Here is a 15045-nt window from a genome sequence, read left to right as displayed (position 1 = left end):
CGTGGTTGAATAGCGCAGTGTCTCTCTATGGGGACCGTTTGATATATGTAAGTTTGCATACATTATAAAAATAACCATAATAGTATGCTACCATAAATGAGGATATGATACCACTTATTGAATTATATTTATTATTTAGAGATTACACATAGCGATTGTCCACACCAAAGCCCCTCCCTTTCCCCTTCCCCTCAGTGTCTGTTTGCTATAAATAGGAAGCACTTGACATTTGTTCCCTATGCTTGAAAAAGGCTTGTCAAAAGCCGAAACGCGTTGCGATATTTACCCATTTGCTCTTGTATGCAATAAATTGTTTTATGAAGAATACCCCTGCTTCGTTGGAATTTCCCTGCTCCTTTGGATATTGGGGTGCCAGGAGTCCAGGCACCCCCCATCAAGTAAGATTTCCATACTTTGATACAGTTGGACGGAGCACATTAAGTGAGTCTTTTTGCCTATTCTGAATACATATTTTTAACATTTAGTTATTTTTGCTTTAAATTAGTACATTTACGCAAAAATAATGTATGGGAACGGGTTCCTCATTTTGTTTCGGAAAAATATTGATATATGATATGTATGGTTTTGGATTACAGGGCACATATAGCGATGGTTTTGGTTGGCGTTGGCTTTGGGTTATTATTATTAGCATGTGAGCGGGTACTTGCGGGGACGAGTGTCGGGCATCGTTTGCCAGACATTTGTTCTATCTACATGGGCCTTAATAAATTGCGAAAACTCATGCCCCTTCTAAATGTAATGCCAGGATGTTCAGGTAATACGTCCTTCAAATCAGCGAGTAATATAAGCCAATATTTATGGAGAATTTTGGTAATTGCGTGGTGTATCCATGAAATGTACCAATACTTCTGATTTGTTTGGATTCCATTTGTTTATTTGTAAAAGGTCTCAAAAATCTATTTCTGTCATCAGAGCAGGCACGCTTATATGCTTTCTTCAGAATGTGAGTAGGATGTCCTCTAGCTTTAAATCTAGCATACAGAGAATTGCATTCAGCTTGGCCAACAGGTATCCCTTTCTTCAATGCGGGAAGGTGGTGGCTCTGCCATACCCAAAAACTATTCTTTGATGTTGGTTTACGATAGATGTTAGTATGAATACACCCATCATCTTCAAGTCTGATAGTAAGGTCAAGAAAATTAGCACGACAATCCCCAATCTCATAGGTGAACTTCATGCAGAAGTTATTATTCAATCCCTCCAAAAAGGAAATCAGATCGGTACGTTCACCCTCCCAAATTAAAAGGATATTGTCAATGTAATGACCCCAAAAAAGAATGTGTGTGTGAGTTTCCTCCATATCATCTGAAAAGATATGCGTAGCCTCCCACCAACCTAAAAAAAGATTTGCATAAATTGGGGCACAGATTGTCCCCATAGCAGTCATATGTAGTTGTAAATAAAAGGTGTTATCAGATAAAAAGTAATTATGTGAGAGGAGGTATTTAAGCAAGCAGATGATAAATTCATTAAAGGCAGAAAAATGACTACCTCTTGAGGACAAAAAATACCTTATAGCCTGGATGCCAAAGTTGTGATCAATGTTGGTGTACAAGCTCTCCACATTTATGGTGACAAGTATAGAATTGGATGGGACAATGATATCATGGATTTTTTGGATGGTGTCTTTTGTGTCCCTAAGGTATGAGGGTAGAGACATGACAAATGGCCTGAGAATCTTATCAATATATAGACTAATACCCTGTGTTAGATTGCCATTACCTGAGACTATCAGTCTACCTTGTATGTGGGTGATCTTCCTATGAATTTTGGGTAGAGCATACATCGTAGCTATAGTAAAAGTTAGATTAAATACAACCTCATATTCATCTAAGCTTAAAAGCTGTTGTTCCATTGTATCTAAAAAATGTAATGAAGTTCCGTGAGGTATGTACATGTAGGATCCCTAGGTAAAATGTCATATACCTCTGCGTCCATAAGAAGTCTCTCAACCATCACTTTATAATCCAGGGTATCCATAACTACAACATTGCCACCCTTATCAGATGGCTTGATCATAATATCCTTGTTGTTCATAAGGTTCTGTAGGGCTAGCTGTTTATCCAATGTGAGGTTAGAATGAACCATTTTCTTCTGCGGTCGGATTTTCATGATTTCATTAGACAATTTGACAAAACTGTCAATATTGCTATATAAGGAAAGGGGGAGAATATTTTTGGATCTTCGATGTAAGTCGGTAAACAGGGCTTTCTTATCAGCAACAACTACTTTATTCTCATAGAGTAGATCAACAAAGCATAGCTATACAAAAATCATCGTCCTGAGCTATGAAGGGGGTTGGGGGAAAGGGACTTGTTATTTGTATAGCGCCAACTTATTCTGCAGCGCTTTCAAGTAATATATTTATTACTCCCCACCAAGCTGGGTACTCATTTTGCCGACCTCAGAAGGATAGGAGGCTGAGTCAACCTTGAGCTGGCTACCTGAACCATGTGGGGATTGAACTGGCAATCTTCAGGTTGTGAGCGAGAGCTTGACTCTGCACCAAACGGAGGCCAATTATCTGAAAAAAAAGATTAATATCTGGGTACAAAGGATAAACTTTTAATAAGGACTTGTTCTTCAGCATAAGTTAGCTCGTGAAAGGACAAATTCATAATCTGGGATTTATTGGACCGAGTAGAAGATTTATCCTTAGGGACACGAGATATTAGGGGGATGTTCGTGGAATGTCCCACATTCACTTCAATCCCCAATTTGGCTAGATGTCTATTCTGAATTTTATCTAGACCATTGCAAGAAGATAGGGGGTAGCATACATTTGCAGTTTTTTTGTGCAAATTGCAAGATGCTTAAAGGGGTTTTCCGGGCACACCATTGTAATTCTGAAAATGCTGAATTCTAGGAGTTACAGCTAAGTAGCAGCAATCTGTGCTGCTGTGTTTACATGCATCAATTCTGCAGTAAGCACAGCCGCAGACTATTACGTACAACTGCCAGCATGCATAGAGCGTGTTTACTGGCCACCTATAGCTCCGCCCACAGCTCACAGGTCCTACAATTTACAAGCACCAACTTCCCTCTCACTGAGAATTCCAGAGAAAGCTGCTGAAGTCGGCACATAGAACCTTCCGGCAGTCTGAACTTACATGAGCAATACAGCGCAGTACTTCCGCTTCTGTCCTCCCATCATGCATTACTCACAGCGCTGTATATTTACTGTGCTTGGTCCTAAAGGGGTTAAAAAGAACAACAAGCCACAAGAATAAGAATTTTGAAAATCAGAAAATGGAACAGATTCCCAAATATTTATTTACTCTGGTCACTGCGAAACAGCAGTAATACTGAAAGAATGAGAGATTTCCCAGCTTTTATGTAGAAATGTAGTTAGATGCTGCCCAGGCAGAAGTAGATCTACTTATTGCAGAAAATCTGCTAACAAACAGTGACCTCTGCAGGATTTTGCAACTACTGTAGGAAAAATAGATGTACTTAACTCCTTTGGCCGGGCTCACATGGCCGTAAGCGTTTAAACGCTGTGAGGGTCACGCAGTGTTTTACAGCTGTGGAGCCGTTGAGTTTCCACTTATTACATGGTGTGTATACACGTGTGATACGCAGTAATTATACGCCCGTGGGAACCCAGCCTAAGGTCTCATTCACACAGCCGTATGCGTAACCGCTGCGTGGATCACGCAGCATTTTACTGGTCTGTGGAGCTGGCAATGAGCTGGCTTTTGCTGCGTATGACAGTAAGTGCACTGTACATGACAGCGTATCTCAAGCACGCTGTCATGCGCAGTGTAACTTGTTTTTTTTTTTCATATCGGCATTGTGTATGTATTGTCGCCCATACGCAATATATTGTGAATGAACAACGCTGCATACGCTACTCATAAAAAAGAATAGAGTTGTTCCTGCGTGATACGCGGGGAAATAGAGCATGCTGCGATCTTTTTCACCTGTGTATCTACATGCAGTGTTTACACACTAATGTGAATGGATCAATGAAAATCCATGTACTTTTATTGACTCTATTCACTGCATATCACATTAAGGACACGGCTTGTTTTGGCCATAAGGACGCAACGGTTTTCTTGTGATTTTCATCTCCACCTTTCAAAAGCCATAACTTTTTTATTTTTCTGTCGACATGGCGATATATGAGGGCTTGTATTTTGCATGTAGATTTTATTGGTAAAATTCTTTGGGTACATATAATGAACTATCAAATTCTTCAGTTTTTTTGGAGGGCAGAGAGAAAAAATACAGCAATTCTGCCATTTTTTTACAGTGTTAATCACACAGCATAAATTACATTTATTTTTATAGAAAGGGGAAAATGCACAAAAAGGTTTTTTTTCTATATTTATTTTTTATTGTCTCTATAGAGGACTTGAACCAGAGAAGCTATCATTGCTATGACAATGCATTGCAGTACCTTGGTGTCAACCCAGCGGCCCTCTACGATTAAATAGTGGAAGGCCAATGATATCACAGAGGGAGCACACTCCCTCTGTGAACCCTTTACATGCTGCAATCTAAATTGATCATGGCATGTAGGGATTTAACAGTGTGGATCAGTGTTCTTAGCGATCCCCGCTGTTGCAGCGGGAGGCTGGCTGTCATAGCTGACTCCTGCTGCAGGATGGAATGGGCTCACTTCTGGTATACATGGCCACTTACATTACACTACAGAATTGTTTTACTAGCGCAAGGTGACCAGATGTCTTGATTTAGGCGGGACAGTCCCGCTTTGGGACCCTGTGTCCCGCCTTTTCCCGGGACCCCAGTGGGACAGGCATATATCCTCCTCCCCCCTCCCCTCAGCTCTTATCTTTCGTTCCGCTAGAAAGGAGACAAGAGCAGAGGGGAGGAGGCGCTGCTGCACACATACTTCCCACATTGGCTTAGCATTCTCAAGATACACTAAGTTCTTGTGATCGGTGAAGACTGTCACCTGGTGTCGAATCCCCTCCAGAAGATGACGCCATTCCTCAAATGCCCATTTTATTGCCAACAGCTCCCTGTTCCCAACATCGTAGTTGCGCTTGGCGCTACTGAATTTACGGGAAAAGAAGGCACATGGACTATACCCTGAACGGCCCCCCAATTCCTGGGAGAGGACTGCCCCCACCCCAACCTCCAAAGCGTCTACCTCTACGAACAAGGGCTTCTGAGGGTCCGGCTGAGCAAGCACCGGCACGGTGGAAAAGCCCTCTTAAGTTGCTCAAATGCCTCTGAAGCTTCCAGAGACCACGACGTCACGTCCGCTCCTTTTTTCGTGAGACCAGTCAGCAGTTGTGCAATCACTGAAAAACTTCTGATAAATTTTCTGTAAAAGTTGGCAAACCCAAGAAAGCCCTGAAGAGCCTTCAAATTATCTGGTTTAGCCCATTGTGCGATTGCCGCAACCTTGTCTGACTCCATACACACATCAGTTGCAGTAACGATATACCCAAGGAATGACACGCGTTTGACCCCAAATGAGCACTTCTCCAATTTAACATACAATTGGTAGTCCGTAGCCGCTCTAATACTAAATGGAGATTTCTGACATGCGTGTCCCAATTTGACGAGTACACCAAAATGTCGTCCAAATAGATAACCATAAAAACCCCTAGATAATCGTGGAAGACCGCGTTCATAAACCCCTGAAAAACCGAAGTGCCCCAACAGGGTGTTGAACGTGGTCTTCCACTCGTCACCGGACTTAATACGTATAAGATTATAAGCCCCCCGAAAGTCAAGCTTAGAGAACCAGCGTGCTCCCACCACCTGATTCAACAGATCAGGGATCAGAGGGAGAGAGCACTGATTTTTTACGGTGATCTTGTTTAAAGCCCGATAGTCAACACAAGGCCTCAAAGACCCATCTTTCTTTTCAACGAAAAATAGGCCTGCTCCAGCTGGTGACTTTGATGGTCTGATATGTTCCTTGGCTTAAGCCTCTGAAATATAGGATTTAAGAGCCTCATGCTCCCGACCCGACAGATTAAATATGGTCCCCTTAGGAATGGGACAATCCGGGACCAGATCAATCCTACAATCCCATTCGCGGTGTGGGGGTAATAGCTCAGAAAGCTTTTTAGAGAACACATCTTGAAAATCCAGTAAATAGTCCGGAATACTAATAGTATCGGTGGAGCACAATGTAACAGGCACTAGATGATCCTGACAGAATCCTCCCCACCGAACTAGCTCCAGAGTAGTCCAATCGAACTGAGGATTGTGCGTCCTTAGCCACGGCAATCCCAGAACGATATCCACGGACATCTTCTCCATGACCAGAAATGAAATAACCTCCGAATGTAATGCTCAACCGTGAACTGAAGTTCTGGTGTCCTCCAACGCACTACCCCTGAGGACAGAGGGGTTGCATCGATACTGGTAAAGTGGATGAGCAAACCTAACGCAGTAAAACTTGATAACAGTGGTCTTATGAGCTGCAAATGGATACGGTTCGCGGCCGACCCAAAATCAATAAATGCCTGTTCCACCCTCTGAAAAGCCTTGTAAGACAAACTACAAGGCACCAGTAATTTCAGGAGTACCTGATCTCCTAGATGACCCTCCCGACAGTAACCTAGGAGCTGAAGTTTTCCTGCTGCTTCCGTATCTGCCTTTCCTGGCAGGATGCGATGCGATGACCAGCCTTGCCGCAGTAGAAACAGAGTTGGTTTGAAACCCGGGACCGCCTCCGTTCTTCAGGACTCAACCGGTCCTCTTCCATACCATCAGCTCCGGGGCTTGACAATAGAGTACAGGCTGTAGAAGTCGCCAGAGACTTAGCACCACGTTCTTGACGGCACTCCAGCTTAGCTTCCCTTCTAGACCTGAGTCTACGATCAGCTCTGACTGCCAATTCCATTGCCTGATTCAAAGTATAGGGTGATGGATGGGACAGCAATAGATCTTTTACTGAGTCAGACAGACATACCAAAAACAAATCTTTGAGCGCACACTTGTTTCATGCAGATTCACCTGAATACCGCCTGAAACTAGAGTAATATTCTTCTGCCGACTGGCGCCCCTGGCGTAGGGCCAACATCTTACTGACTGCATAACCTGCACGATCGGGTTCATCAAAAATATTCCCGAGCTCAATGAAAAAAAGAGTCTACCGACTGCAGACAAGTGGAATCAGCCAGTAAAGAATGGGCCCATGACTGAGGCCCTTCTCTTATCAGGGACATAACAATCCGCACCCATTGGGGCTCGGACACAGAGGAACGAGACCGCAAGCGAAAAAACAACTTACAAGCCTCCCGGAAGACGAAGACTTTTTTCCGTTCCCCCAAGAACACCACGGGTAATGGATATTTAGGTTCAGGTACTGGATCAGCGCGCACAACCAACTGCTGCTCATGATGGCTGAGACGCCCCAACAGGTTCTGAACCATCCCGGCCAGGTCACGAATCTGACCGGTAATCGTATAGTAGGACTCCATTCACACCGTGAATCCCACCTAAAAAAAAACGCATGAAAATATTTTTGGGGCCCGTTATTATGTTACAGCACGGCGCGGGACTCCCTGACCCTAACTGACGCCAATGTCCCTTCCTGGAGGTAGCCCCAAAGGTGGACAGGTCCAGGCCGCCAACACTGACCCTACGCTGCCTAGTGGCAGGGCAGAAAGGAACCGCCGTACCTATGCAGATGACAACTTACTAGTACCAACAGTCTAGGCCGATAGAATAAACCAACACGACAGGAAAACCACAGAATACAGGCAGAGCTGGATCGAGACAAGGTAACTTTCACTGGAGCAGGACTGAAGTCAGACACACAGGAAACGGAACCAATAACTGGCAACTACTATCAGCAGCTGCCAGACTATATTCAGGAGTCTCCGCCCCTTGGGCGGAGACTAATCAAGCCGGCTGACTGGAGCTCCCAGCCAGCCACTATAACTTACAAAGGTAGAGCGCGCGCGCCTCTCATAGCAGACTGGACACCGGAGCATGGCACCGCTGCTCGCGGACCCGAACGTGGACACAACACCATCCCAGAACGCCGCGTCAAACCGCACCCCTGCCACCCGTGGTCCCTGACTGGCCTCATGATAATACCTGCCCATGATCCATATCTGCAGGAGAGATGGAGGGAGTACTCGAGAGCGATGGAGATACAGAACCTACTAACAAGGGTAACAACATTGCAGGAGGAGGCCGAGTCGTGTGCCATCTGCTGGAGCAAATACAGTATTGAGAAAGAGGTCACCATCCTTCCATGCAATCACGAGTTCCATCAGGATTCCATCTATCCCTGGCTCCGCTCGAACCCTCACTACCCCTTGTGATAAAGGAACTGCTTCCACTGAAGTAATCTCTTTAAAAAGGTCAGACCATAATTCTGCCAGGGCGGAGAAATCAGGGAAGACCTACCGCCAGTGATGGAGTCACCGCGAGGAGAGGGAGATTGCCTAGAGGCTCTTTGCCGCATAGGCCATCCAAGAAAGAAGCTGCTCCCCTCTAAGAGCCGTCCCAATGTGGAGTCCTCTGATACAAGTGGCCCTCCTGTACATCGCTCTCCTGTACATCACTCTCCAGTACATCACCCTCCTGAAGTCTATCTATTTTCCATTATCATCAAGGTGGAAAGGACAGATGTGGTACTAACACCTCCACAGGCTCAGCCACCTGCCCATGATCCATATATGCAGGAGAGTTGGAGGGAGCACTTGAAAGCAATGGAGATACAGAACCTACCAACAAGGGTAACAACATTGCAGGCGGGGGCCTGAGTCGTGTGCCATCTGCTTGAGCAAATACAGGATTGAGGAAGAGGTCACCATCCTTCCATGCAATCACGAGTTTCATCGGGATTTCATCTATCCTTGGCTCCGCTCGAACCCTCATTGCCCCTTGTGCCGGAGGTACTGCTTCCATTGCAGTAATGTCTTTAAAAATATCGAACCATAATTCTGACAGGGCGGAGAAATCAGGGGAGACCTACTGCCAGTGATGGAGTTACCGAGAGGAGAGGGAGACGGCCCAGAGGCTCTTTGCCGCACAGGGCCATCCAAGAATGAAAACGCTCCCCTCTAAGAGCTGTCCCAGTGGAGTCCTCCGGTACAAGTGGCCCTTCTGTACATCGTCCTTCAGTACACCACTCTCCAGTGCACCACCCTCCTAAAATCCATCTAGTTTCCATTGTCATCGAGGTGGAAAGGAGAGACGTGTTACTAACACTTCCACAGGCTCAGCCACCTGCCCATGATCCATATATGCAGGAGAGATGGAGGGAGTACTCGAGAGCAATGGAGATACAGAACCTACCAACAAGGGTAACAACATTGCAGGAGGAGGCCGAGTCGTGTGCCATCTGATTAAGCAAATACAGGATTGAGGAAGAGGTCACCATTCTTTCATGCAATCACGAGTTATATCTGGATTCCATCTATCTCTGGCTCCGCTCGAACCCTCATTGCCCTTTGTGCCGGAGGAACTGCTACCATTGAAGTAATCTCTTAAAAAAGGTTGGACCATAATTCAGACAGGGCAGAGAAATCAGGGAAGACCTACCGCCAGTAATGGAGTTACCGAGAGGAGAGGGAGACGGCCTAGAGGCTCTTTGCTGCACAGGGCCATCCAAGAAAGAAGCCGTTCCCCTCTAAGAGCCGTCCCAATGGAGTCCTCCAGTACAAGCAGCCCTCCTGTACATCTCTCTCCAGAACACCACCCTCCAGTGCACCACCCTCCTAAAATCCATCTAGTTTCCATTGTCATCGAGGTGGAAAGGAGAGATGTGGTACTAACACTTCCACAGGCTCAGCCACCTGCCCATGATCCATATCTGCAGGAGAGATGGAGGGAGTACTCGAGAGCGATGGAGATACAGAGCCTACCAACAAGGGTAACAACATTGCAGGAGGAGGCCGAGTCGTGTGCCATCTGATTAAGCAAATACAGGATTGAGAAAGAGGTCACCATTCTTCCATGCAATCACGAGTTCCATCAGGATTCCATCTATCCCTGGCTCTGCTCGAACCCTCATTGCCCTTTGTGCCGGAGGAACTGCTACCATTGAAGTAATCTCTTAAAAAAGGTTGGACCATAATTCTGACAGGGCAGAGAAATCAGGGAAGACCTACCGCCAGTAATGGAGTTACCGAGAGGAGGGGGAGACGGCCTAGAGGCTCTTTGCTGCACAGGGCTATCCAAGAAAGAAGCCATTCCCCTCTAAGAGCCGTCCCAATGGAGTCCTCCAGTACAAGCAGCCCTCCTGTACATCTCTCTCCAGAACACCACCCTCCAGTGCACCACCCTCCTAAAATCCATCTAGTTTCCATTGTCATCGAGGTGGAAAGGAGAGATATGGTACTAACACTTCCACAGGCTCAGCCACCTGCCCATGATCCATATCTGCAGGAGAGATGGAGGGAGTACTCGAGAGCGATGGAGATACAGAAACTACCAACAAGGGTAACAACATCACAGGAGGAGGCCGAGTCGTGTGCCATCTGCTTGAGCAAATGCAGGATTAAGGAAGAGGTCACCATCCTTCCATGCAATCACGAGTTCCATCAGGATTCCATCTATCCCTGGCTCCGCTCGAACCCTCACTGCCCCTTGTGCCGGAGGAACTGCTACCATTGAAGTAATCTCTTAAAAAACATCTAAGCTGACTGGAAAAAAACAACATCTCCTATTCCAGGTAAGGGATCTGCACTAATACTAAAGTGCTATTATTGTCCAAGCTGACAGCGGCCGCTCCAGACTCCAATATTACCATATTTTCTATCTAATGGTAAATATTACAATAATAAATGCTATTTACCATCTTTACGTCTGGTTGTTACTTTGTAATCTATGTAAGGCCAGTCTCACATGGACGGGTCAGATTCCGCATGTGGCAGCGACCACACGTACCTTGTATTTTCTGTACTGCAGATGTCCGCCGCGGCTCGCCGTTGGTCATGTGCAGTACAAATTATTTTTTCAAATCCCTATTTTTCCCACTCAGTCACTAGGCGATGACGCAGATACCCGCGAACTATCCACAATGTCAATTGCGGATTGGCCGCAGGTCAAGCGGCTTCCATTGACTTAAATCCGCACAAAAACAGAACATGGTGCGATTTTATTTCATAGTGATGTGGAAAATTAAAAAATATATATTAACATGTTTTAAAACTACAAGTTTAACATAAAAACTTGATTTAAGCAATAGGTTAAAGAATGGCTTCTTATAATACGCTTCCTTAAAATGGATCGTCTAGGACTTTAGGTATATTTCTATTGATGAACTATCAATAGGTGATCAGTAAGGGTCTGCTGCTCGGGATCCCCACTGATCACTTGATTCCCAGCCCCGCAGTCAACAGACAGCAGCCCAGTTTGGTACTACAGGCAAAGCTAAAACTGAATTCAATGGGAGCTGTGCCTGCACTACCAAAACAGGCCACTGCAATATGGACAGTGCTATCTGCTTCCTGTGCTGTCCACACTGACAGTGATACTGGCAAACAGCTGATCAGTGGGTTTCCTGACATCGATTTATTGTAGATCATCTGGAACAAAGTCCCTGATAAATCCTTTAACCCCTTAGTGACCACCCTATAGTGTTTTTACGTCCTGCAGCTGCAGGACGTGTATGGAGGGAGGTAGCGCCGCTATCTCCCTCCATACAGCGCGGGCGTCAGCTGTTTATTACAGCTGACACCCGCGGGCAATAGCCGCGCTCGGCCGTTCGGCTGATCGCGGCTAATAACCCTTTAAATGCCGCTGTCAATTCTGACAGCGGCATTGACAGCGGCATTTAAATCCCCCAAACGCTGTTTGGGGGTCCCGCACGGCCCCCCCGCGGTGAGATCGGGGGATCCGTGCAGGTGTCATGGCAGCCGGGGGCCTAATGAATGGCCCCAGGGCTGCCTTAGCAGACTGCCTATCAAGCTATCCACACAGGGTGGCTTGATAGACTGCCTGTAAAAAAGCAGTATGACGTAATGCTATAGCATTACGTCATACTGCAGGAGCGATCAAAGCATCGCATCTTAAAGTCCCCCAGGGGAACTGCAAAGTAAAGTAAAAAAAGATCAATAAAGTTTTTTAAATTGTAAAAAAAAAAAAAGTTATAAAAGTTTAAATCACCCCCCTTTTGCCATATCAATTACTAAAAAATCTAAATCATAAAATAAAAATATGTATTTGGTATCGCCGCGTCCGTAAAAGTCCGATCTATCAAAGTAGTGCATTATTTTTCCTGCACGGTGAACGTCGTCCGAAAAAAAAAATAAAGAATGCCAGAAATACACTTTTTTAGTTACCCTGTCTTCCAGAAAAAATGCAATAAAAAGCGATCAAAAAGTTGTATGTATTCCAAATTGATACTATCGGAAACATCAGGACATCCCGCAAAAATTGAGCCCTTGCACAACTACGTCGACGGAAAAATAAAAAAGTTATTGCGCACACAAAATGACCGCAGAAAATAATTGCAAAAAATTAAATATCTTTAAAAAAAAATACAAGTACTACAGCAAAAAAAAAAACTATATAAGTTTGGTATCGTAGTAATCATACTGACCCATAGAATAAAAATATCAGGTCATTTTTGTTGCAGTTTTATGCGCCGTAGAAACAGGACGCACCGAAAGATGGTGGAATGTCGTTTTTTTTTCCATTTCTCTCCGCTAAGAATTTTTAAAAAGTTTTTCAGTACATTATACGGTACAATAAATAGTTCCATTGAAAAATACAACTTCTCCCGCAAAAAACAAGCCCTCATACAGCGACGTCGATGGATAAATAAAGGAGCTACGATTTTTTAAAAGGGAGTAGGAAAAAACGAAAATGGAAAAAAGCAAAAAAGCCCGGTCACTAAGGGGTTAAGGAGGATGAAGTGCATTACACATATCAGTGGATGGTAGTATTGTGCGTGCATTTGCGCTCCCCCCATTGACTTTCATGGGAACTTTTGGTGCACAAATACGCAGAAAAATAAAACAAGCTCTATTTTTTTTTTGCACGACCGAAATGTGCACCCAAAATACAGAAGTCTAAATGAACCCATAGAAATCAATGGGTTCTATTCTCTCTGTATTGTGTACACAAATATGCCCATATGAAGCCGGCCTTAACTGGACCGACGGATGTCCCTGACATGTAAGTGACTCAGGGTTATACTGAGATGCTTGTGAGCAGTGTATCTATATGAAGCTACATGGAGCGGGGTCTTCTGCATCAGCTCCCTATAGTGAAGGCTGATCTGCTCTGGAGCTTGTGTTACATACAGTACCGTATATACCGGTGTATAAGACGACTTTTGAACCCCGAAAAAAACGCTCTGAAGTCGGGGGTCGTCTTATATGCCGGTAATACAAAAAAAAAGTGTAAAAAAAAAAATCATTACTCACCTCCCCCGGCGTTCTGTCGCGCTCCAGCAGGATGTCGCTCGCTCCTTGTCCCCGGCGCAGCATTGCTTTCTGAATGCGGGGCTTGAAATCCCCGCCTCCAGAAAGCTAATACACACGCCGTCAGCCAGTTACAGCCATTCAATGACATCAAAATTGAAACCCATGAAACTCGAGGCAATTATTTCCATAGGAATCAATGTAAATCCAATTAATGTGTTCTAGATTTTCCAAAAAACACATCAAACCACATTTAATGGAGAATAAATATGGTATTTAATACTGAAAACAATAATAATAAATTAATATAAAAGACTACTGTAAAGAATAAATGAACATTTAACATGTTATTGAACATATTACTGTGTGTTATCTGTGGCGTTACATAGGACTGCAGGTCACATCTACTACATCATCTGTCCTCAGCGTTATCACTGTGTTCTCTGTGCTGTTACACAGGACTGCAGGTGGCATCATTATGTGTCCTAAGCGTTATCACTGTGTGTTATCTGTGGTGTTACATAGGACTGCAGGTGACATCACTGTGTTATCTGTCCTAAGAGTTATCACTGTGTTATCTGGGTAAATATGGCCACTTACATTAGACTACAATACTGTTTTACTAGCGACCAACGCGACGCTTGAGAAGGGTGGGTAGCGTTTCAGCATTAGGAGGAGGAGACGCTGAATAGGAGATCATGTAGACTGCATTAGCAGCGAGGTCACGTGGGCTGCGTCAGCAGCAAGGCCTTGTGGGCCGGTGGCCACCAATAAAACTAAAAGCGGCCAGTGAAACTAGAGGCGAAATTCTAGCTTGAAAAATCAGTGAAACTGGAAACCAGCTAAACAAGATAATGAAACTGGAGGTTGGACTGTAAATAAAACAAAGTCACATGACCCACAAAGTGCTACATTTTCCAGACATAACCCAGACATTAACCCATTCAATCCTGCAGAGGTGCAATACACATAAATCTAAAGCATACCACACATAAGAAACTGATATGAGAAAGACACAAAACAGTTTGTTTTACTGCGTGCAGGGCTGCATGTCTGCGTATGCTTTTATTACGTATTTTTGCACAGTACCAACGCAGCCCAGCGAGCTGATGATGTCACAGCTTTTGTTTTCCCCACCCCGTGGCATAGTAGCCTGCGTAAAAAAATGCATTAAAAAGCATTCCTATTCGTACGATCGTGTATTTACTACATTTGTTTATGCACCCCATTCATTCCAATGGGCGATGCTGTGTGTGACCGACATCCTACAGCGCCGAAAATACAACATACAGCATGCGATTCTGCGCCCGGCGACCCCGACTCTTTCATGTGCCGGCTGCCGGGCAGTCGGCGCATGCGCAGACCGGAGCCGGCGGCCGGGTGAGTGACGTTTCTGTGCCAGGCTCTGCGAGCCCCACACAAAAATAGGACATGCCGCGGTTTGTTTGCCGCGTGAGATTTCGTGCGGCTAAACCGCGGCCGTCTGCATAGTGCGTATTGTAATGCACTCCTATGCAGGCTTTCAGTGGCGGAAATCCCGCCGCGGGATTTCAGCCCGTGTGCAGGCGGCCATAAACAGAGGTTTAGTGCTGCGTATTCTGTGCACATAATTGTGTGAGAGGGGCCTGACTCCATTCACTGCGTATTACATATATTGCGTACGTAATACACGCAGAAATGACATCCGTGTGAATGAGGCCTCATA

General features: G+C 45.0%; 1 protein-coding gene across 1 annotated transcript in view; it reads left to right on the top strand.

Moving 5' to 3' along the window:
* The first annotated feature begins 286 nt into the window (after positions 1-286).
* Positions 287-15045, top strand: part of USP3 (ubiquitin specific peptidase 3) — a 47600-nt gene continuing 32841 nt past the window's right edge. Inside the window, exon 1 of the mRNA XM_066592297.1 lies at positions 287-441. Coding sequence (XP_066448394.1) covers positions 318-441 — 124 coding nt within the window. The 5' untranslated portion in view covers positions 287-317. The remainder of the gene's footprint in view (positions 442-15045) is intronic.

This window comes from Eleutherodactylus coqui, chromosome 2 (assembly GCF_035609145.1).
Source record: "Eleutherodactylus coqui strain aEleCoq1 chromosome 2, aEleCoq1.hap1, whole genome shotgun sequence".
Lineage (NCBI taxonomy): Eukaryota > Metazoa > Chordata > Amphibia > Anura > Eleutherodactylidae > Eleutherodactylus > Eleutherodactylus coqui.
Note: the sequence above shows the minus strand (reverse complement) of the source record. Positions and strands in the feature narration are given on the sequence as shown.